This window comes from Panthera uncia, chromosome B1 (assembly GCF_023721935.1).
Source record: "Panthera uncia isolate 11264 chromosome B1, Puncia_PCG_1.0, whole genome shotgun sequence".
Classification (NCBI taxonomy): domain Eukaryota; kingdom Metazoa; phylum Chordata; class Mammalia; order Carnivora; family Felidae; genus Panthera; species Panthera uncia.
The window spans coordinates 39,520,748-39,546,230 of NC_064811.1; the positions used below are offsets into that span (position 1 = coordinate 39,520,748).

At 38.8% G+C, this 25,483-nt stretch overlaps 1 protein-coding gene across 2 annotated transcripts in view; it reads right to left on the minus strand.

The window, feature by feature from the left end:
* TXK (TXK tyrosine kinase) overlaps window positions 1-25,483 on the minus strand; it is a 61,838-nt gene that overhangs the window by 15,271 nt on the left and 21,084 nt on the right. For both annotated transcript variants that reach the window (XM_049632016.1, XM_049632017.1), the window contains 6 exons: window positions 24,924-25,129; window positions 22,485-22,550; window positions 16,593-16,647; window positions 7,296-7,375; window positions 5,994-6,121; window positions 1,184-1,258 (listed from right to left, as the gene is read on the minus strand). In XM_049632016.1, coding sequence (XP_049487973.1) covers window positions 1,184-1,258; window positions 5,994-6,121; window positions 7,296-7,375; window positions 16,593-16,647; window positions 22,485-22,550; window positions 24,924-25,129 — 610 coding nt within the window. The remainder of the gene's footprint in view (window positions 1-1,183; window positions 1,259-5,993; window positions 6,122-7,295; window positions 7,376-16,592; window positions 16,648-22,484; window positions 22,551-24,923; window positions 25,130-25,483) is intronic.

Consider the following 25,483-nt stretch of genomic DNA (forward strand, 5'->3'; position numbering starts at 1 on the left):
AGCGTAGTTTGGTATAAGCTGTTTGGAAAACTAACTAAATCTGAATGGGTACACGCTCTATGACCCAGTAATTCCACTCTTAAGTATATATCCAACATTGGTGGAGCTTACATGAGTACTGAACCTCATCAAAAGACATGCAAGAATGTTCATAATGGTATTATTTATGTGGTAAAAATTGGTTACAAGCCAAATGGTCCTCTAAAGAAGGATGGGTAAATCCACTGTGGTATAGTCACGCAATGTCATACCACACCACCACGGAGATGAGCCAACCACACCCAACACCATGGGTGAAGAGGAAGAAGCCAGACACAATACACGGTGTTGTGTATTATTGTGTATGGTGTCTTATTCCATTTAGATAAAGTAATCAAAACCAGGCAAAGCTAAGTGAGCTATAGAGTTATGAGTTTGTGCACTGTTCTATATGTTAAAAAAAAACTGAGAAGTTTATTTTTTAAAAATTAAAACTTAATGCTTAACTTAAATAAATTGCTAATGGCACAGAACTTTTATTATGTACATTGCATTTAGGGACAGAGAATAACCTAGGCATCCCTAATACCCCGAAATCACTCTCCCATCCCAATTAAAATAGAGACCCTGGGTCCTGGTTACCCGTTATGTGATATAATTATCTTGCCGGTTTCTCAGTACATTCTGATTCACACTAATGAGAGGAATGTAAGGGAACAAAGGGTCACCAAATTACAAAACAGAATTCGTTGGCTCTTATTTATTCTCAACAGATTTGCAAATACTCATTTGCTGGAAAATGGTTCGAATCAAACTTTCTACAAGTTCTATTTTTAAAAGGGGAAGAGGAGACATTTAGCAGGTCTTTTTAGCAGGTTCTCTTGGGGAGCAGTCATTTCCCAGCCACGCTTGTACCCAGAGAGCAATAACTCAAACACCCAAATAAAAAGAATTCTAATGTACCAAAAGAGCGCCGGCTAATGTACAGTGAAATTTGAAGTAAAATCAAAATGGTTCTTGCCAAAGTTCAAGTTGCTCTTAGGAGATGCATATACTTCACTATCTCAGAAGGAGGATTCCAACTTTGAGAAGAAACCTATCTAGGTATCTCAGAAAAGCTAAGAATTTAAAGAACGCCGAGGGAACTTGGGGGAGATTCTTTCCCAGATTTGAGGCTGCACTTGAGTCCACGTGCATACATTACCATAGCTGAAACCCGCTGTGGCTGGCAAACAGCTGCCCATCAGTCCAACCGGGTAGCGGAGACGGGTCATGAGACCTGGGGAGGAAGAGGAATCAGTATTTCAAGTCTAGTTACTAATATAAAAGAAAAAAAGAAAGCAAATATAGTAGAAGACAGTGCCATTCTTCAAATAAATTAGGCCAAAATAAAAAAAAAACAGTATTTTACATCGATCTATTTGTTTATTTTCCCCATTTTCATAAAATAATATTTGGACACACATTATACATGATATACCAGAGATACATCATTATCATTCTGGTGAACACCTTTGCAAAAACCTCCAAATTTGTATTTGAAAGCATATACGCACCCAATGTTTCACAGAAAAGTGAATGTTTTGCTATAAGCTTTTTGCACTCAATATGTCATTGATATATATTAATAACTATAAACAGAGCTTAAAGTTATTTCTAGAATTTCACTATTGTAAAAGACGCTGTATGTTTTGAACATAAATTTTTATGTACCTCTCAAATTATCGTCTTAGAATAAATTCCTGAAAATGTGACTTCTTGATCAAAGCATGTATAAAAACAAAAATGCACTAATTCATTCAACCACCAGTAGTACTGAAGTGGACCCATTTCCCAACCCTACTTTTCAAGAATTGTTTTTTTCTAAAAAAAAAAACGGTAGAGTAAATGAGACTTCTTCTGATTGGGTCCGTGTGTAGTATTCTGTACCATCAATTTCATTTAGTTCAACAAGCATTAATTATTTATTTCTTTCACTAATATTTCTTTGGGGCCTGCTTTGCACCAACCATTAACTAACTGGTAGGAGACAGCAGTGACTAAGACAGTGATGTTCTTTGCTCCCACAGAGCCTACACTGTAGCGGGGGAAGAGAAAATAAACAAATGCATGCACACACAAGAGAAAGCAGAAGATGAGTACACGCAGAGTACCTGCAATAGAGCTTCTATCGAATGGGTGCTCAGGGAAGGCCCTTCCGACAAGATGGCGGCTATGCTGACATTCATTGACAAGGAACCATCTTACAAAGATTAGGAGGAAAAACATTCCAGGCAGATGGAACAGCACGTGCAAAGGCTAAAAGAAACAAACTTGGCCAGTATAAGAACAGAAAGAAGCATCACTCAGTGCCTACTGTGTGCAAGACACTCTTCTAGGTCGATCTCAAAGACAGACGGTAGCTAGATTTATTGTGGTGATCACTTGGTTATTTATACAAATGTTCAATCACTACATTACATAATCGCATATACTATTGTATGGCAACCACACTTCAATAAAACAAGTTTTCTAATGACTGAGAAGAAAGAGAAGGAGGAGAAGGAGGAGGAAGGGGAGGAGGAGGAGGAGGAGGAGGAGAAAGAGCTATCTATCAAGGAGAATACAAGCATCTCTTGAGACTCCTATGTTTCCAGCCCCTGTAACGGACAGAATGATGACAGCATCATCTGAGACAGACAACAAGAAGGGGAGCAGGTTTGGAGGGAAAGCAGTGATTAAGATGAAGAGTTCCATCTCATCACTGAAGTTCAGGGCCTGTGGGATTGCAAGTACCTGGGACTACCAGGCAGAAGAATTCTGCGAAGGTAAATGTCTAGGGTGAGAAGAGAAGTGATTGGGGACAGATCCCTGCAGACACCAATGTTTAAAGAAGAGTAGAATTAAGACTCATTGGGAAGACCTATAAGGAATATCTGAGCTCAAGAACAAGAAAGCGCAGGGTCAAAGTATCTGGGAAGTAGGGAGTTTCAAGGGGTGACACTGCCAAATATAGCAGAGAGGGCTTGAAAATACAAGAACTAAAAAGCATCACCCTATAGGTCAATATGGGGATCACTGGTAAAACATAGGGCAATGGAAGCAGAAGCTACATTGCACGTGTTTAAAAAGCAAATGGAGGGGCACCTGGGTGGCTCAGTCTGTTGAGCGTCCAACTCTTGATTTCGGCTCAGGTCATGATCTCTGGTCATGAGATTGAGCCCCACGTGGGACTCCACCCTGGGTGTGGAGCCCGCTTCACATTCTCTCTCTCCCTCTGCCTTCGGCCCCTCCCCTGCTCACACTCTTGCACTCTCTCTCTTTCTCAATCTCTCTCTCTCAAAAAAAAAAAAAAAAAAAGCAAATGGAAATGAGCAAGTGGAGACAGTAGATGTGGCCATATTTTTCCAAAAAGCATGACTTAGAAGAGTAATGTCTAAAAGAAGAAGAAAGGACCAAGGGAGGGCTTTGGGTTTTTTGCTTTTTGAATAATAAAGCCTTAAGCACGTTTCCAGTCTAAAGGGAGAAGTTCAGAGGAAATGTAAGAGATACAGGAGAGAAAGGAAGGGGAGATGGTGGTTGGTCCCAGCAGGAGAGGAATGGAGGGAACAGGGGCACAGGCTTGTCCCGACCACTCCTGGAGGGAGTGAGGGGAGGAGGGTAAGCCTGAGGGAGCTCCTGTCTGCTGGCTTCAGTTTTCTTAGTGAAGTGGACAGCTAGGGATTTGCTGACAGGGCAGTGGATAATATTGGAGAAGGAGTCTAGAGGAGAACGGTAGAAGTTTGAAGAGAAAGCTGGAAAGGATATTAACCAGCGACTTTGAAGACCTAATTGAGGTTAGAGCCCTCATCAAGCTGGGACTCTAGAACACATTGTCCAAATAAGGAACATAATGAGGAATTTCTTTGTGATCCTAACACTTCCCTCTAATTTCAAGGTTCTTATTTGCTAAACATTTTTATTCTGTGATTTACTACCAGTGGTTTAATGATAGTCTCTCTCTTTGGCAGAAAGAAGTCTGTCACTCTCGTGGCATTGTCCCTGCTTCTGGCAAAGAGACAGATTGTCACGAACCAAATTGACCAGAAGTCAACAAGTAGACAGGATAGTCATGGGCTCTGATTCACAGCCTTTTCTGAAACTGGCCCTCCAAAGTACCCTCCAATGGTATGGTTCGTCTCTTTCTGGAGGATACAGAAGTCATTTAGTGCAGACTGTGGAGCCAGGGGGTTCGATGGTTCCAACTGTTTCAAAGATTTTTTTGAGTTCAAATCTCAGCACAATTATTAACTATGCAATCTTGAGTACAACTCATCCCTCCGTTTCTTCATCTGTAAGATCGAGGTACTAACAGAACCTACTTCATAGGGTTGTTCTGAAGATTAAATAAATAAATATACATGAAAGCACTCAGAACAGGGTCGGGTCCAAATTAAGTCTTCAGTAAATGCCAGCTATTTCTGCATTCCCAGGGCTTTCCTCTTATCATCCTTCTTTTCTTGTTTTCTTAGATCTTTTTTACTTTCTTTTCTCTCTAATAAGCAGCAGTCATAGTTGTAAGTTTTGCTTTTCTTGATGTTTCGCTTGATCTTTTAAAGATGATCTGTGTGGTATTTTATACATTATAAGAATAATTTATGTCCATTCAAACAAAAATACCAAACCTTAAAGCAATCTATACAGCAGAAAATCAAAGCTTCCCTTACCCCCAGTGTCATTCCCCAGAGGTAAGCATTAAGTTCGTAGTCTGTTATAATCTTGTTAGTTTAAAAATCATTACATAAAATTTAACAGACTTTTTCTATGCATACATATTTTTAAATCTTTTGTTACAAAAGCGGCGCTATAGTCTCACATACTGCTTTGCACTTTTTTTCTCTTTACTAAACAACTTATCACTAACATCTTCTCATGTCAGCACATCCTGAGCTACCTTAGTATCTTTCTTTTAACCTCACCACCATAACCACTCTGTTTCTCAAATTTTGTCTTTGAAGGGAAGGGAAAGAGGAGTATGAAGAAAAAAACTCAGAACTGATCTCCTTATTCTAAGGGTTTTCGTCTCTAGACACAAATATGTCCTCCCTCGCCCCACTCAGACTCACTGCTACTTCCTCTCTAACCAAACCCCCAAAGACCATCTGGAATATCCATGCAGACTCATCCTATAAGTGGATAAAAATTTCCCTGGACTTATTCTTGATATTTAGAACTAGTGTCAAGGAAAAGTGGCCACTTTCCAAAAGGGATTTTTTTTTTTATTTGTCAACACAACTTTTCATGAGAGAAATCTTAAAAAGTATTGTATGACCAGAAGTCAAAACAACATGACAAGTTGCAGTGGGTTCCAAATTCCATAACGTTGAGGTAAGAAGATTCCCCCATGAGTTCAAAGTGGTCCAATACAGGTTGGGTGAGGGCTGAAGGCCAGAGCTGTGATTGAAATTGTGGTGGAACTTACTGGAATCCTGTATCTTTCCATTGATGATACGTTTGCAAAAATAACAACTACGGCAAACTACACCTGGGGACGGGGGTTCCATGATGCTTCTGCCTATTTAAGCCACGTTGTAACTTAAAGGCTGCATCCTATATAATTTTTTCTGTTCTCCAAATAAGAAAGAACAGAGAGTGAGCTATTTAAGGGTAATTGTCTATACAACTGAAGTAGAGAGCAAACTTATGGGGGCAAAAAGAAGGAAGCATGATTATTTAGGATATTTGAAATTCTATTACACTTAGCCGTGCGTAAATTTCAGAAACAAATGCACTGATAATTAAATTGCCTTTTGCTTCTCTGCCATCTATCATTTTTCTAACCTGGCGGAAATGTAAAGAATCAACTTACCTCTTGTCGCCTGACTATAAAAACAAAGAAGCATCAATAAGGAGAATTGTTCAGAATACCGGTTGTATTTCAGGCTCACACATATTTCTCAGGGGCATTTGCTCCTGTTAAGTGTCTGAGACCACAGATGCATTGCCTGTCTGGGGCCTGGCTCGCTGACTCTCCCAGCCTGTTGCCCCTGACTTACCTGCTGCATTGTGTTGGTGATACCAGATCAACTCGGGGATTGACTGAAAGAGGTGTCTTTCAGCCACGTACCACTGTCCTGAGTCGTTCTTTTTAATCTGATAATGTTTGATGGTAGCCTCCATATTTCTACAATCAATAAAATGTGAATTAGTAAATAAGCAAAAGATCCGTTTGGAACGAAGTCAGTTCATTAAGCAACAGGGACTCCGCCTGTAAAGCTTTTATCCTACGAACACTATACACTGCAGAGTGGGTTGGATTCAACAGATGCCTCACTACCCCTGGGTAAATGCCTTAGCTATCTAATTGGGGTCTTAGATTCGAACATAACTTCAGCCAAAGTTGTCTGATTGACAACTCCAATGTCCAAAAAAGTAGAGCCCACTAGGGACACTTATACGCATTTGCTGAATATCAAGTATCAGTTCAATGAATGAATGAACGCACTGTGAGGGATGCAAGGATATAGGAAACAAAGAAAGGGGGAAAGCCGATAGAGGGTGTATTGATGAGCAGGTTTACGATGAGCATCTAGGGCTCTGGAAAGCTATGAGAGACCGTGGAACACATCTGAGAGTTGCCCCACTGAAGTGCAAAGCAGCTGAGGAGCTTATCTTCCGTTCCTCATTGATAGAGGGGCACTGCTAGGATGCTAACTCTCAGGCACTTCCCGTCTACCCATGGGGACCACGAGTTCCCGCAGCCAGAGAACATCTTCAGGCAGAAAGGCATGGGAGGCGTGCTGAGTACAGAACTCTCTACAGGTAAACGCAAGGTAAACCAGTGGATATGAGGAAAGCATCACCAGTGCCTGCTACAACTAAGCCAACTCCCTCACGGTTGAGAAAAAGAGATGGGAGAAGTCACATAACTTATCCAATGTCATACACAGAGCTGGTTAGGGACGTAACTTGAATAGATTGGTTGTACTAACTTCCAAGCCAGCAAAGCTTCTATACCAAGATTTCACCTTCTCCATGTGACAGTGTCTCCATAAAACAGAGTGTCCCAAGGACTGTTATCTCTAAAGTGAACAAAATCACACTTGCTTCCCTTCCAGCTCTAGGGTGCCTGGGTGGCTCAGTTGGTTAAGCGTCTGACTCTTGATTTTGGCTCAGATCATGATATCAGAGTTTGTAAGTTTGAGCCCCACATCAGGCTCTGTATTGATAGCACGGAACCTTCTTGGCATTCTCTCTCTCCCTCTCTCTCTGTCCCATCCCCCGCACACATGCATGTGTATGCACTCTCCCCCTCTCTCTCAAAATAAATAATTCAACATCAAACAACAATTGCTTACCTTCTGTCTCTTATAAACACAGAAATCGTGTAGGATCCCAAATGTCTCGAATCTCTGACAATAAATGCACCTTCTTTAGACTGCAAAACAAGACACTGTGTGTACAAATTTATTCCTCACTAAGAAGAAAGACAAATGTACATCTCAGGAACAAAATCCAAACTGTACCGACTTACTATAAGTGGATGAGATTGTTTTCACAAATATATGCAATCTTATCTCCCTTATCTGTGAAGAAGTCACACCTATAAAATAATTTATATTGTATACAAATACATACATCACCCCTATATAATTGGGACAAGAATTTGTAACGTATGAGTATTTTTACAAGTTTGCTCCTGATTGCTCTGAGAAAAATTCTGCATTTGACAACCTTGTACCCCACCATTTAGTTATTTTTTTTTGTTATATTGGTCAAGATAATAGATAAAAATAGCTGATGAATAGGAAGCACTCAAAGACAGATTGACAGGTGGTATTTTGGAAGAAAAAGAACAACATGGCTGATGGGGTGAGGGAAGCAGGGAGAAATACATCTGGAAAGGCAGGGAATGGGCAAAGCGAGCAGAATTCATGATAGGGATGGAAAGAGAACAAACTTTGAGGGAGTCTGGAAAGAAGGGCAGGGGAGTCATTTTAGCTGCTGCCAGAGAGAAGCAACTCTCATGGGAGAGATGAGAAGAGAATCAGCAGGAGAGAAGAGTATCGTAAGGTTGATGTTAGGTTATGAATTGGATTCCACCTGACAGACATCCTCGGGGAAATTCCAATACAGCTGTAAATTGGTTTTCAATGACTTTGAATGTTGCACTGTTTGCTTTGGGCTGTTTGTTTGATATCGGGCTGTTTGTTTGATATCATAAAGAGTTTTCACCTTTACCGAGTGTTACCCTGGCGGAGGGGGAAATATCTCAGAAGCTTGCCAAACCTGTGAAAGTTTACACTTATGAAGTGTCAGTAAGTTGCTTGAGACCTGCCCAAACCAAACACTATGGTGTGACCCCCAAGGTGAACACAATACATCAAACAGAGTCTTCTCTTCCTTCCAGATGCTTACCAAGGAACAAGTCTCATTTTCTGGCCAAAAGTTTCAAACCAAAACTCTCATAACCATTTAAAATAATCAAAATCTAGGGGCGCCTGGGTGGCTCAGTCAGTTAAGTGTCCGACTTCAGCTCAAGTCATGATCTTATGGTTTGTGAGTTTGAGGCCCGTGTCGGGCTCTGGGCTGACAGCTCAGAGCCTGGAGCCTGCTTCAGATTCTGTGTCTCCTTCTCTCTCTGGGCACTCATGCTCTGTCTGTCTCTGTCTCTGTCTCTCTCTCAAAAATAAATCAACATTTAAAAACTTTTTAAATAATAAAAATCTAGCTTTTATTGAATTCCTATCATGTCCAAGGATTGTGTTCCATACCATAGGGGACACAAATGGAAAAGACTAAGAGGTAAAAAGCAAAGTTGTATGTACAGTATATATATATATATATATGCATATATAACACGCATATAATAAAGTTGTATATGTAGTGACCTCTTCTTCAAAGTGGAAAGAGAACAAACAGCAACCATGGCAACAAAGCAATAAAAGTAGGAATTCATAACAAGTTCCAAAGGAGAAAGCTACTACTAGGTAAAGTTCTTTTTGATATAACTCAACGAAATCCAACTAAAAATGAAAACATCTAGAAAATAATAAGGGAACGCCACATATCGGAACCTCTGCTATTCAAACAGTACTCAGTCTAATTATTTATATCAATAAATGAAGGAAATACAAAAATAAATTTATCCACCTTAAGAATTTAGGATAAGAACCAAGTAAAGTAAAAGAAGAAAGTGAATAAAGACAGGAGCAGAAAGGAATAAATTATAAAGGCAACAGTGTAATTAAGATAGTAATTAAATACGAAATCTGGTTATATAGGGAAAAACAATGAAATACATAAATTGTTAACCAACCCAACCAATAAATAATGGGGAAAATCTACCAAAAAATAAGCCACAAGGATCCAGAAAAAAAATAAAAATAAAAGAATCATCTTGACTCCACACATTTGAACCTGAATGAAATGAGTAATTAAGTAGCAAAACATAGAATTTATCAAAATTGATTTCAGACTATCTAGAAATGTTAATAGACCTACTGAACGGGAAAACAGATGAGGTTTTAAAAGAGCTGCAATATTAAAAACATCACAGTGACACATTGTAGTATTACACGATCCCAGAGCACGTGGAAAGAAAGACCTCTAAATTTTTATATAAAGTGGGTTTACTATCAACACCAACAACACAGCAAAGACTGTGCACAAAAAGGGAAAATTGCTAACAAGTCTCACTCGTGTCCACACAAAAATCCTAGCCGAATACTAAGAAACTGAGTCCAATCACAGGGGGAAAGAATAACATACCATGACCAAGAGGGATTGCATACAGGAATACAAGAGTACTTGAATATCAGGGATTTTATTCATATAATTCAGCCTATTAATAGATCTGAGGATAAAAATCCCATAAACATCACCGTAGATGTTGAAAGGGCATTTGAAAAATTTCCATTTCTAGTATCAGCTGTCTTTAAATTCTCAGTAAAATAGTAATATATATGTACTTCCTTACCATAGCCCTTATTTACATTAGTCCCAAGTCCAGCATTAAGCTTTCTGTGCAAAATCATTCCAACTAAAATCAGGAAAAAGAAACACCCCACTGTCAGCACTGGTGTTTCATGTTGCTCTGAGATACCAGCTAATGCGATGAAATGAGAGACAAAAAAAGAAAAAAACAGACAAGATATACTGGATTAAATTGTAAAAGAGGAAGGGCACATAGGTGGCTCATTTGGTTGAGCGTCCGCCTCTTGATTTCAGCTCAGGTCGTAATCCCAGAATCATGGGAGCAAGCCTTGTGTCAGGCTCAGACCCGAGCGTGTAGCCTGCTTAAGACCCTCTCTCTCTCCTTCTTCCCCTCCCCTGCTCATTCACACACGCTTTCTCCCTCTCAAAAAAAAAAAAAAAAAAAAAAAAAAATTGTTTTAATTAAAGTAAATTGTACAAGAGGGTTTGAAATTATCACTGTTTGCTGTTGATAAGATTCTCTACCTGAAACCCAGGAGAATCAACTAAAAAACTACTACAAACATTTTTTTTGAATTCACCAAAGTCATCAGTTACAAAATTAACACAAAACTCAAGTTTTTTCACAGGTTAAAAAAAAAAAAAAGATACACCCATTTATAGTAGCAACAACAAAAAATACCTTAAAATAAACTTAAAAATTTGCAAGAGCTAAATGAAGAAAAATTTTATTTTATTTAATTTTTTAAATATTTTTTATTTATTTTTGAGACAGAGAGAGACAGAGCATGAGCAGGGGAGGGGCAGAGAGAGAGGGAGACGCAGAATCCGAAGCAGGCTCCAGGCTCTGAGCTATCAGCACGGAGTCTGACGCGGGGCTCGAACCCACAGACTGTGAGATCATGACCTGCGCTGAAGTCGGACGCCCAACCGACTGAGCCACCCAGGCACCCCAATGAAGAAAAATTTTAAATGCTCCTAAAGAATACAAAGATGTTTCCTCCTCTCATTAGGTTTTCAATCCATCCAAGATTTATTTTTGCTTGAAGTAGGGACCTAGTTTTAATTTTTTCTATATGAATAATTAATATGTGGGTCCCAGAACAAATTGGTCCCCAAACTGCACTGATTTGTAATGCCCAAACAATTTTCCCTAAATTACTCTGTAAATTTAGTGCACCAGTAGGAAGCTTTTATAAACTGGGCAAAGTAATTGTGAAGTTCATACGTATAAAATGTATCTTCAGAATATTTCTGAAAAAGAATAATGAGGGAGGTGAGCCACACTAAAGAAAGCCTCAGTATTTAAAACAGATAAAGGCATCACATAAATAGACAAGAGGATCAACGAAAGCAAGTAGTAAGTCCAGATGTAGTGCAACATAGGAGTTGTGTTTCTAAGGAAAGTGGCATCTCAAATCAATGGAGAAAAGATAGACACTTGGTAGCCATCTAGAAAAACAATAAAATCGGATCCATACCTCACTCTGTGTCAGGAATAACTACAAATTATTCAAACATGCATACATTAAAAATAAGACCACTAAGGCAATCAAGAAACATGGGAAAATTTTTTACAATATTTTTATAGTATTTTTTATATTTTTTATAATTTTTATAATATTTTGTAACTTGACACTAAAGCTTCGCAAAAAAATTGTCTGATAAATTCAAACACAAAAAATTCAAGTACCATTCATGGAAAAAGGTAGTATTAGAACTGAAAAATTGGGAAGAGTATTGCCACATATCACAAGAGCTAATTTCCTTAATATAGCTGCAGATGTCCTACAAATTGTGAGGAAAGCATTTTTTAAAAAACCAACTGAAAATTTTGCAAAGGATATGAACAGACAGCTTCCAGAAAAGGAGAGACAAATATATAAAATTTCATATATACAGAGATGCTTAACATTCCCAGGATAAGAGAAATGTAGCTGAGGGGTGCCTGAGTGGCTCAGTCAGTCAAGCGTCTGACTTTCACTCAGGTCATGATCCCATGGTTGACGGGTTTGAGCCCCATGTCGTCCGGCTCTGGGCTGACAGCTCAGGGCCTAGAGCCCGCTTCCAATTCTGTGTCTCCCTCTCTCTCTCTGCCCTTCCCCTGCTCATGCTCTGTCTCTCTCTCAAAAATAAATACATGTTAAAAAAAGTTTTTTAATAAAAATAAGTTTTTAAAAAGAGAAATGTAGCTGAAGCCTACACTGATATGAGATGTCAGAGAGCAAAGATCCATATGCTTCATTAAACACTTGCTGGGAAGGTTGTGGGGAAAATAAGCACTCTCTTACATTTCTAGTAGAAATATTAATTGTACAACTCCTATAGAGGGTACTTTAATGTCTACCAAAATTAGAAATGTACATTCCCTTTGACCCAGAATTTCTATCTTGGGTGATTTATCCTACATATATACTTATAAAAGTAGTATAGTACTTAGATTTCCGTTAAAAATTTTAAATAAATTGTGATACATCCAAAGTAAGAAATACTATGCATGTGTAGAATGAATGAGGACACTTTTTGTGTGCTGATGTGAAAAGATTCCTTCCCAATATATATTGTTAAATGAAACAAGTAATGTGCACAAGAGTATATATATTACTATTTGTGTAAAAATAACACTATAAGAAAACATGTTTCTGTTTGTGTATGTATTAAATATTTCTGAAAAAGCACAGAATAAACTAATAATCGAAGTTTGTCTATGGAGAAGGGAATTGGTGGCCTGGAGACAAGGATGAAAGAAAACTTTAGAATCTTTTGATTTTTAAACCATATGAACATACCGACTATTGAAATATGACATAAATAAAATTATAAGATACCTCTATAAAAATGTATGCAATAAATTTGAAAATAAATATAAAATATGCAATTCTCCACATAACTATAAATTATCAAACATCTCAAAAAAGAAAAGGAAATTAAATCAGTAGTCGAATATCTGAAAAAGCAGCATGTCCAAACTATTTCATGAGAGATATATGCAACTTCAAGAACAAATAACCTGCATTCAATATACACTATTTTCAAGACTGGAAAAAGAGACAAAACCTCATGTCCTACTTCATTTTATGATGCTAGCATAGCCTTTATACTGAAACTAGGCAAAGAGAGTGGGAAATTGGAAGCCAGGCTCCCTTGTGAACATAACAGGACAAATGCTAAATAAAGTATTAGGAAACCCAAACCAGAAATATAAATGTGGTAGGGTCCCCTTCCTAAGGAAAGGAAAAAAAACCTCAACCTGGCTATATGCATACATGTCAACATCCCTCACGACCTTGTAACATGAGGCCACTTGATCAGACTCCATGTTTGTATGTTGCCGTATATAGGAGACAAAGAATTTTTAAAAATGCATTAAAAAACTACGCCACGTGGTGCTCGGGGCTCAGTTCTTCGGGTACGAACCCAACGGAGCGGTGCCGGCAGGAATAAAGTTGTTTCCAGGAAAGAAAAGCTTCAGTGTCACGACTCTGTGTGAGAATCCTGCCACATATATATTTTTTAAACGCCTCGTGACCGGAGCACCTGGGTGGCTCAGTCAAGCATCCGTCTCTCAGCTTCGTGACTTTGAGCTCCATGTTAGGCCGCTGCTGATGGTGCAAAGCCTACTTGGGATTCTCTCTCTCCCTCCCTCTCTATCTCTCTCTCTCTCTCTCTGCCTCTATCTCTGCCCGTCCCCTTCTCACCCTGACTCTGTCTCTCTCAAAATAAATAAATAAACATAAAAAAATTTAAATGCCTCATGACCGTTAGGTTTTAATCCAGGTACTTTAAAAAAAATAGAAAATAAAGGGGCGCCTGGGTGGCTCAGTTGGTTAGGCAACTGACTTTTGCTGAGGTCATGATCTCACGGGGCTCTGTGCTGACAGCTTAGAGCCTGGAGCCTGCTTCAGATTCTGTATCCCCCTCTCTCTCTGTCCCTCCCCTGCTCGTTCTCTGTCTGTCTCTGTCTCTCAAAAATAAATAAACGTTAAAAAAATTTTTTTCATAGAAAATATGTAAATTACAAAAATATTTTAAATACATGGAAAAACGTGTATATATTTTAAAATATCCACACACATAACACACATACACACACATTTTAGATTAAGACCTAAGAATGAAAAGCAAATCTTTAAAGCATTTAAAAGAAAATATAAACTTCCTTTATTACTTCAGAAGAGAGAAGGATTTATTATACTAAAAAAGGAAAAAAGGAGATCATAAAAACTGAAAAATTTGACATTAACATATTTTAAAGTGTAAAATAAGAGCATGAAAAAATTTTAAGCCAGAAATTAGAAGAATATGGTGGTAACCTAAAAGATAGGTTTTCAGAATATACTTTTAAAATACATATTAATCAGTTAAAAAGGCAAACAGCACTGCAATATAGAAAAGTGAGCAAAGGATATTAGCAGTCATGTAACAGCAGAGGAAGCCCAACTCGCCAACACACACATAAAAAGTCATTCCATTGAACTGTTGATCAAGGAAATGCACATTTTAAAATACATGCACAGGGGGCCCCTGGGTGGCTCAGTCGGTTAAGCGTCCAACTTCAGCTCGGGTCATGATCGCGCACAGCTAGTGAGTTCGAGCCCCACGTCTGGCTCTGAGCTGTCAGCACAACTGGAGCCTGCTTCAGATTCTGTGTCTCCCCCTCTCTCTCTGCCCCTCTCCCATTCGCACTCTGTCTCTCTGTCTCTCTCTCTCTCTCTCTCAAAAATAAACAGACATTTTAAAAAATTGTATTAGGAAAATAAAACATATATACAATTTCTCAGTGAATTGAAAAAAAGTATGAAGTTACCAACTGTTGGCAAGAATGTAAGGGGTCAGTTTTCTCATTCGTTGTGAGAGCGTAACTTAGGACAAGCACTTTGAATCATGATTCCAAAATATCTTTAATGTTAAATCCACACGTAGACTCTGATCAGGTCATTTCTGGGTTTAACAAGAAAAATCCTTGCCCTTGGGTACAAGATGACCTGTACAAGAAAGTTCTTGGCAGGCTGTTGGTAATACTAAGAAGTTAGAAACAATTTGAATGTTTATCAATACATTTTGGTATACTCATAATGAAACAGTATACAGCAGTTAAAGGAATGTGCTTGATCTTTATGTACCCATGTGAATAAAACTGAAATACAATGTTTCATTAAAAATTGAGGCTCCTGGGTGGCTCAGTGGGTTAAGCATCTGACTTCAGCTCAGGTCATGACCTCAGTTTGTGAGTTCAAGCCCCACATCAGGCACTGTGCTGACAGCTCAGAGCCTGGAGCCTGCTTCAGATTCTGTCTCCTCTCTCTCTGCCCCTCCCCCACTCATGCTCTGTCTCTGTCTCTCAAAAAAACAAATAATTAAATGTTAAAAAAAATTTTTTAGTCAACATACATATGATCTCCTTATGTGAAATGTTAAAACACATAAAATGCACATATATATGATAAAAATATAAGCACATGGACACAATGGGAACACACCCTTCTATTGTGATTGCCTCTGGAGAATGGGGGGCATGAAACAGATGAGAGAAGGGATAGGTTTCAATTGTATCTGCTGTGTTTTCACTTGTTAAAGAATGTTCCTGCCAAATGTTGCTATTTGTGATATCTGGGTTTTAGGTACATGGGGGGTTGTGCAATCTGCTCTTCTAGTCTTTGTAGGGCGGTGAGCCCCTGGCTCTGTTGTGACTTCCTCTCAGCTGCAGAACCTCTCAGGCTGACCCTGCACAGCCCATGTGATCTTGTGGCCATATCGCCTGTGACTAACTTGCTGGCTATGGGCCTGTTTGAGACCTTGCCTGTTCCAGTTCTGCCTACTTGTCTATTCTAGACCTACTAACATCTCTTTACAGAAGTCCACCTGCTGTCACCATGCCGGATGAATGCTACATTCGCTGCCACACCCCACTTCCTCCTAGCTAGAGAAGCCAGGCCTGACCTCCAACCTCTGTCCCCATCACCAGCTGAGACTGGGTCTGTGTCCCTCAAACTCTATCCCCCTGCTAGTAATTGGACCTTCTCTGTGTCCTGAGCCATTCCTGGCATTGACTTTTTAGTTACAGAACTGATTCTTTCTCGCTCACATTTCTAGATTTCCTCAACATCCGACAGCAGTAGAAAATGACACACACACCTTCCCTAGTTTCTAGGTTTGACTACTTTTACCCACAGTTCACACTTACCGTCCGTTGGAAACTGCATGCAGTTTTGTTTTGTTTTGACCTAAAAGAGCAGTTTTGATCTGAGTTTGATATTTTGGTTCCCCCACTCTTCCTTTTGTTCCCAAAGAACAAAGAAAGTGCAGCACTGTGTATTTTTCTGTATTTGTGTTTTTAAGAAGGCTTAGCTAAGCTCATAAAGACAGTGTATATTTTACTGCCTGATATGCAGAGGCATATAGGCAATTCAAATATAGACTCTTCTGGCAGAATGCACTTTGGAGTGAATGAGCAGTTTCAGTATGGTGGAATTGAAATCATTTCAGGAAAAAAACATTTCTCAAATGACAGTGAAAGTCCATGAAAAACATGATCTGATACAAATACGTCTGCTTTACAACTTATCAGAAAATGTGCAGTAGACATAAAGTTGTAATAATATTTTAGAGCTATAAAGAACAGGAAGAAAAAACTTTCTAGTTGAGTCATGTCTTCATAATGCCCATCTCTCAGAAATTCTGAAAATATTCACAAGTTATTTGTTAATAAATTAAGTTACCTCTTGTCTCAAAATACGTTCTGCCTGATTTCTGGTGATGTTTCTATGGTACCACCTGTAAAAGCAATAAAAATACTTTAAAATTTTTATATTCCATTTTTTTTTACCGAAAAAAAATCCCTTCATTTCCTTCATTACTAAGAGCTTTACTCCAGAACTGATTTTAGAGAGTTAATTCCAATAAACAACAATGTACTGTTATGTGTCATTGATTTAAGGTAATATAGTTCTACTAATTGTGAGCCAAAATCTAATTTCTTCTATCACATCTTAATTCCACTTTCTGAGGGGTATATGGTTTTGAGTGATTTAATCTCCTGAAAATTTCCATGAAAGGTATGTGATTAAGAAGGCATCATCTTCAATAAACATTTACTGAGCTTTGATAGACAAACTAAAAAATACCCATTTCTTTCTTTGTTCTCAGGAACTTCCTATTTGCACGCTTTTATATGTGCTGTGTTCCCTTTCCCGAATTAAAACTAACTCTGACCCAGTTGTTATGTTAACTGTATGTTAACTCGTAGTGAAGTTAGTGGTTTAATAACGTAAACAGAACAAACTAGCATGTTGCCCTATTTCACACACCCTCTTGTTCCCCTCTCATACAAAGATTCGACCACACTGGGACTCTTGCCTTCCTCACCAAGCCCCTTTCTGCCTCCTGTCTTGCTGTTTCCTCTGTATGAAACACTACCACTAAATATATAAGAACCATTCACAGGAACATAATTAAGTAAGAGTATACATTGAGTCACAGTGGGTAGGCCAAATGGTGGCCACATGAAACTCCTATATCTGACCTTGAGGATGGAACCTACCATATCATGGGACTTCCCCTAACCTGCAGTAATAAAAAGCTGCCACTAAATTAGAATGGTCAGGCATTAAGAATACTAACAGCCTTAAGTTGAAAATGAACTTTAAAAAAGATGAAGCATAGAGAATAGAGGATGATTACAGGTGATTCTAGAGAAAGTAATCGGGCTACTTATCACCAGTGGGAACAAAAGGTAATTGTGATGTTAAACGGTGAATATCAGTACTTTTCAATGAATATTCATATTAGGGGAGGGAATTTCAGGATGAGTCTGAGCCCTCTTTTTGTAGAAAGAAGAAATTCTCTCAAAATAAATGAGACAGAGTTAAAGACACAGGGGACTGGTTTAAAGGTGCTCCCACTTGCTAATTCATGAAATTTGGGTGCTAAACGGAAAATAATGATTATCGCTCACTAAAATACATTGAGGCTATGAAAAGCCAAGACTGTGTAATGACACTCCAAAAGGGAAAATTTTATAGAAATTATTTTTTTCTAAATGTTTCTCACATGCTATCACATTGGTGTTAATTTTGTTGTTTCATACTTATTTATTATAGTGAGAAATATAAGCAAATATATTAATTTTGCTTAAATATAAATTAAAAATCCATCCATGTGTGGATGTCATTAGAATGACTTCAGGGCGCCTGGGTGGTTTGGTCCATTGAGGGTACAACTTCAGCTCAGGTCATGATCTTGTGGTTTGTGAGTTTCAGCCCTGCGTCGGGCTCTGTGCTGACAGCTCAGAGCCTGGAGCCTGCTTCAGATTCTGTGTCTCCCTCTCTCTCTGTCCCTCCCCTACTCACGCTCTGTCTCTCTCTCAATAATAAAATAAAACATTAAATTTTAATTAAAAAAAAAAAGAATGACTTCGAAGTAGTAATAGAAGAGCCAGATAGAAGTATATGATGAATTTAAGATCCTTTAAAATAATGCAGAATTTTATCTGTCAGAAAAGAGATTAGATGGATGTGACATAGGAGAAGCAGGGGCATGGTATTTCAGAATTTCATCTGGTTAAATCAGACAGTGAAACAAGAGTTTTGTGGAGTGTTTTTAACAGGTAAGTTTGCAACTCATATACCAAGACGACACTGATTGTAAAACTCATACTGAATGATGTGGACAGAGAGCTTGGGGTGGGGCTTCTACCAACATACAAAACCCATCCAAAAATAAAAAAATAAAAGCCATCCAGCATGTCCAACTGTTGCTGATTACAAACATCTTGTATACATGTAAGCCTCGTGTACCCCATTCCAATCTCTGATTCAAGTAACAGTGTTGTAGTCTTGAGTTTTCAACCTAGAAACCCTGTTAGACCTAAGAAGGGAAACCTGCTTCTCTTAGTGATTTTTTAACCCTGAGGAGAGTAAGCATTCAGGTTAGAGATAATGAGATAAATCAGACTCATACTTCTGTAAAATTCAGGATAAGCAATATGTTTGATATTTAAAGTACCTATAATTTTAAGGGGTACCTGGGGTGGCTCAATTGGTTAAGCATCCAACACTTGATTTCAGCCCAGGTCATGATCTCACAGTTCATGAGTTCGAGCCCCACTTTGTCAGGCTCCACACTGATAGCCCGAAGCCTGCTTGGAATTCTCTCTCTCCCTCTGTCTGTCTGCACCTCCCCCACTCGCACATACACACACACGACTCTGCCTCTCTCTCAAAGTAAATAAATAAACATTAAAAAAATTTAAAGTATAATTTTAAGAGAATCTGACATTATTAGGTTTTTGCCTCTAGTTTTAAAAGCATAATTAATTTTAAACTTACAATTTGAAATTTATGGGAATTTGACTTTTTAAACGATGTTTGTATGGTTAAGAGAACTTGGCTTACCACATTTAAGTTTAATTTATTAGATTTCCAGGGTCGTATATGGACTTACAAAGGGCTATTAAAAATTGCAAATTTGCCCTGTCTGGCATGTAAAATATTTAATCAGAAAATTGAATTTATTTAGTCTATTAATGCAAGTGAAATCTTTTGGGAAATTTCATTAACTGAACTTATAAAAGGGCTGATTGTTTAAGGACACTGTGTGTTGAGTTTGAATTAAAGTGATTGTTCTTATTGTTTTAGATCTGTAAACAGTATATCAAGACCTGCAAGTTAAATTTGAGGGCTTACTGAAAACCAGGTTTTCACATTGTAATGTTGATAATTTGGATATTAAGTTAAAACCAAAGCAGCCATCAATATTTCAAAGTATAAAGATTCCTGAGATGTCAAAAACCCACACTAACATGAGCATTCCTTCTCCCCGCCACCCCTAAGTACCTCCTACTACCTTTGGACCTCAAGCCACTTCCTTATAAGGTTTTCCCAATCCCACACTCTCATCTAAATTATATCCCCTTTACCACTGATTTCTCCCAGTGTGCATACTGTTCCTTACTAAGACCACAATTTAAAATTTTATACTTATTTGTGAATCTAAGATTGGTTAATGTCTATCTCCCCCACAAAGCTGTAAGTTCTGTGAACACACGGACTGCTTCTCCGTCTTCCATGGGCCTAGAACAGCTAACATCTGGTACATGAGAAGTGTACAATCAGGAAAGATTGAATAGGGTGAAGTGATTCAGGGCCTAAAGTGACTACGAAATGTAGTACATCTGTGATAGCCGGCAACCTGAAAATTCACTTCCTGTCGGCTTCACAGTTCTAGAATGTTTCAAATATTTACTACTCCTGTATGAGATAGGCATTATGGTCCCCAGTTTTCATATCATGTAGAGGTTTATAGATGTTCAGAAACTTTGCCCAGAGGCCAAGCACTAGTCAGTGGTGATGTCAGTATTTGAGCCGGAATTTCCCCAATTTAATTTCTTTTAACATTTATTCATTTTTGCAAGCAAGCAGGGGAGGGGCAGAGAGAGAGGGAGACACAAACTCTGAAGCAGGCTCCAGGCTCTGAGCTGTCTGCACAGAGCCCAGCCCAACACCAGACTCAAACCCACGAACCGTGAGATCATGACCTGAGCTGAAGTTGGACACTCAACAGACTGAGCCACCCAGGTGCCCCATAGATTTCTCCAATTTCTCAACCCACACTACATTATTTCAAACAAAAGCAGTAATTTCTACACAGTTATTAGAACAGTGCTTGACCCTTAGTAAGGAGTTGATATATTTTAATGACTTATATTGATAATTATTATATTTACATTTTAATAAACTCCTTTAAAAAGAAACAAATAAAATTAATTTTCTCACAATTGGAGTAATTAAAGAACAAGACTTTTAAAGACACATGAATCAAAGCCAAGAAAATGAGATGACTATTCTAAGTTCAGAGTGGTTTAATTCAAATTACCCAATATCTATAGTATAAACAAGCTGCAGACTCCAAGCCTTGTGTAAACTAAGGAAGCAGCAAGCACATTTGTTAATCATAAAAGGAAGGAAAGTCACATTGTTGGTTACCGAGTGTCCATTCACTAACTATCCATCACTGTGTTAAGTACCTCCACACATAACTCCTTTAATCTCTTGGAAGGTCTGAACTGAGTTTACAATATGGAAAGAAAATCTTATTTTTTCTAATTTTTCTTGACAGGAGATTTACAAACAGAACTTCCCCTGACCTGGCCTTTCAAGAGACCTAATGTGTGGGGACGCTGCCCCCTGAGGGGTAGGCTGGACTGACAGTAGACAGCTGTGGAACTGTTTTCCTAGGACAGGTGTTCCGCCACCTGAGGGCTCTGTCCTACCGAGTGGAGACTAGAATTTCCGCACAGAGCTACATGACTCAGGTCAAGAGAGGGGGCGTGACAAGCTGAGTGAAGGACGGAGAAGAGAGATCTGTGATGGCAGTAAGGTGGCTGACTTGCGAGAGAGAATAGAAGTAGCTAATAGAGAGGCCTGGTCAAGTCACGTGGATGAGTCATGTGTCCTTTAGTCATCCCTTTCTCCCTCTAATGAAGTCTACGTTGTTCACCAATGTTTTTAGAGTTGGATTTGCTTTAGGGGCGAGAGAGATGCTGGGTCTGGCCTCCAGGTGGGTTTACATTAGTAGCAAGGCAGACACCCTAGGAGCTGGGGCGGGGGCTGTCGTTCAATTTATATTTGCTGCCCCATTCTTGGAGAAGCACCAGCCTCGATGTCTCAACTCACAACCCCTACCGCCACCTGCTGGAAGCATGTGCTAATTATAAATCGAGTATCTCGGTTGTGGGGAGGGCAGTCAAGGGTAAAATGCAAACCTGAATTTATAAAAGACCAACACTACTCCTAAGCCCACCACTCTCTACCTGTAAATTCCTTTTGCAACCTCAGTTTCTGATCTGCAGAATGAGGGGCTAGAAAAGTGATTCCTAAGATCTCCATCTTCCAAATCTATCATTGCAACAAAAATAGATTTCTAAGCAGAACCCTAGCGAACACGCCACAAGCTTCCCCCCAAACTACAGCATTAGCCTACTTCTCGTCTTCAGCTATTTCTAAAATGTTTCCCAACATGAGCCAAAATGTAGTTATGTGTCTCCAAGTTAGGTTCAATTCACCACTCATTAAACAATTAACGTCATTTTTGAGATCATTATTTTTCCATTTAGGACATATAATAAGAACAAGATGAGTGCTTGCTTTCCATGCTGTCACTGTTAAAACAAACCAAAAAAAGTGGTCATACAAAACAAAACTGAAAAAGAAATTTAGGCAAAATAAGTTTCTGAATCAACCATTAAAAGGATCGAACATCGGACAATTGGGTGGCTCAATCCGTTAAGTGACCGACTTCAGCTCAGGTCATGATCTCGCAGTTGCATCCGGCTCTGTGCTGACAGCTCAGAGCTTGGAGCCTGCTTTGGATTCTGTGTCTCAGTCTCTCTGCCCCTCCCCCCACTCACACTCTGTCTCTCTCAAAAAATGAATAAACATGAAAAAAAGCTAAAAAAAAAAAAAAAAAAAAGCATCAAAGATCTCTCAAGCTAAAAGCAGCCAGATGTGTTCTTTAACTTTTGTAGACCAAAATCAGCATCGATGCTCGTAAACTGCCCAAATGTACCTGATTTTCGTAGATTAACCATAGCGCACATTTTGGAGGAGACTTACTCATATATTTCTAAATTGGTTGGTTTGTTTTCAGTCACATAGTTGCTTGGGATTAAGCCTTCATTCCTACAACAAAAGACAAGGCAACCATCAAAATGCTTGGCACGTGTGTGGCATTATGTGACGACAATCCTTTCAAAACCTCAAGGACACAGGGGGAAATCAAACTTGTTTTACTGATTAAATTGCTAACAGAAAAAAAAAGGGGTTTTCATTTCCACATTCAACCAAAGTCTCTGTATGATAAATACTAGAATTCTGACTTACAATGTAAGTAGTCAGGTGTTTTATGACACAAAAATTCTTCAAAGAGGAAAAGCGGCACTCACGCGACCACTGGGATGTCATATGACTCGATTTAAAACACAGCAATTACAAAGATATCAACTTAATTCTTTTTAATTGCTGCAGAATAGATAGAATGGATATTCCAGTTTAGCCACGTCTGTATCACAACAATGCTGTACAGAAACACATACACATGACTTCTTGTGCACCCGTAAAAGTATTTGTCTAAGACAGATACCAAGCAGGGAAACTGCTGAGTCACCAAGTACGTGCATCTCCCAGTAGATACAGCAAACTGCTGTTGCAAGAAAATATACCCATGTACACACCCATCAGGAGGGCACGGGTTTCTCTTTTTCTACACCTTCACCAAAAAAATGTGAAATTATAAAATTACAAAAAGATCTCCGTGACATTATTGGGAAACACAAGCAATGCGTGGAACAACGCATAAAGCAGGGTAAGGAATTAGGTAAACTGAGTCTGCAAACAATAACATATGTTTCAATATGTGCATGAAAGTGCATTGAAATCATCTGGAAGGGCACTCACTGAGTTAATAATGGTGCTTGGGTTTGGAGGTGTGGCAAAGCAGGAATTTGCCATTATTTATCATGGATGCGTATTATAAAAAACAATATTCACTTATTAAGTTTGAAATTAATTAGTTCATTTTTATTTTTATTTATTTTTTTAATATAATTCATTGTCACATTGGTTTCCATACAACACCCAGTGCTCATCCCAACGAGTGCCCTCCTCCCTGCCCATCACCCACTTTCTCCTCTCCCCCACCCCCATCTACCCTTAGTTTGCTTTCAGTCCTTAAGAGTCTCTTATGGTTTGCCTCCCTCCCTCTCTGTAATTTTTCCCCCCTCCCCTCCCCCATGGTCTTCTGTTAAGTTTCTCAAGATCCACATATGAGTGAGTCATGCCAATGTCCACCTGCTGGAGGGCTAATTACACTGTCCTGAACCTACTCATACCTTTTTTCCCACTGAAAAGTCTCCATCACATGTTGAGTCTAAACTAAAAACTGGTAAGAGCCAAATCATCAGGAAAACACAATCAGAGCAGAGGTATATAATATAGATATTTCTAATACTTATATACTTATGGTCTCCAAATCATGACAAAGAATAGAATTCAAAGCCAGCACTCTCTCCCAGGCAGCCCAGATACCCCTCAGAATTGTGTACCTCAGACTCCAGTCAGGCCTGAACAATCTATGAACCCCCCATGTTCACTGCAGCATTATGTATCATAGTCAAGATATGGAAACAACCTAAGTGTCCAATGACGGATGAATGGATAAAAGAAAATATTATTCAGTCATAAAATAGGAGAAAATCTTGCTATTTGCAACAACATGATGGACCTCAAGAGCATTATGCTAAGTAGAATAAATCAGATGGAAAAAGGCAAATACTGTATAGTCTCACTTATATGTGGAATCTAAAAAAAAATTTAGTTAAAAAAAAACCTCATAGATACAGAGAACAGATTGGTGGTTGCCAGAGGCAGGTGGGTGAAGTAGGTGAAGGGGGTCAAAAGATACAAAGTTTCAGTTATAAGATAAATAAGCCATAGGGATGTATTAAACCACATAGTGACTATAGTTAATAATACTATATTGCATATTTGAAAGTCGCTAAGAGAGTAAATCTTAAAAGTTCTCATCACCAGAAAAAAAAATTTGTAACTATGCATGGTGACAGATGTTAACTACACATATTGTGATCATTCCACAAATAAATGTTGAATTATTATGCTGTACACCTGAGACTAATATAATGTTATATGTCAGTGATACCTTAACTTAAAAAAAAAGGAAGGAAGGAAGGAAGGAAGGAAGGAAGGAAGGAAGGAAGGAAGGTAGGAAAACTCAGAGAGGGTAAGTGATTGCCAAAGGACACACGATAGTAAGTGACAGCGTCGGGATGTGAAGCCAGGCGTATGAAGTGCTGTGACTCTGCCTGAAATCCCAGTGCTGTAATGCTCTCTCATACAGATAAGAGGTGTGGGGACATGTTCTACTTCATGCAGAAGGAAATAAACCTAAAGAAAATGAGCCACAAAACAGTTTTTATGTTTCAGGAGTCTTCAGAGGATAAAAGAAGAATTTGGTAAGGACCATGGTATCAGTCTTACCCCAAGCGGTCTCTTGCCTTCCACCAGTGAGGATTATACTTCTCCAATATCACGTACTCCTCTGCTCTCTTTAAGGCTAAATCACATGGCTCTCTGGGCACAAAATCATACAGGGCTTTTACTTGGATCTTCTCTTCAGTAACCTCAGAGGGTGGGAGGGGAGGCAGTGGCTTGCGTTTTGATGGTTGCATGTGGCCTCTGTTGGCCTGCAAAAACCAAGGAGTGATTTGTTGTACTCTTGTTTTAGTCATGTGTACTAAAAAAGAATAGGGCTATAATACTTTTGTGTGCTGCCCCAATTCTCCCATCCGGTTGCATCAAAGCAAAAACCAGGGTGGGGTAAACATAGGAAATGATTATAAGACAACCTTTAAATCCGGCAACACACTCACCCTTTTGTAAATTTTCAAGATCATAAGTTCTCTTGCCAGGATTGCATTGGATATTTTTCTTTTTTAAAAAATTAGCTCTATGCTCAACATGGGGCTCGAATTCACGACCCTGAAATCAAGAGTCGTGTGCCCTGTGGACCGAACCAGCCAGGCACCCCTGGACATTTT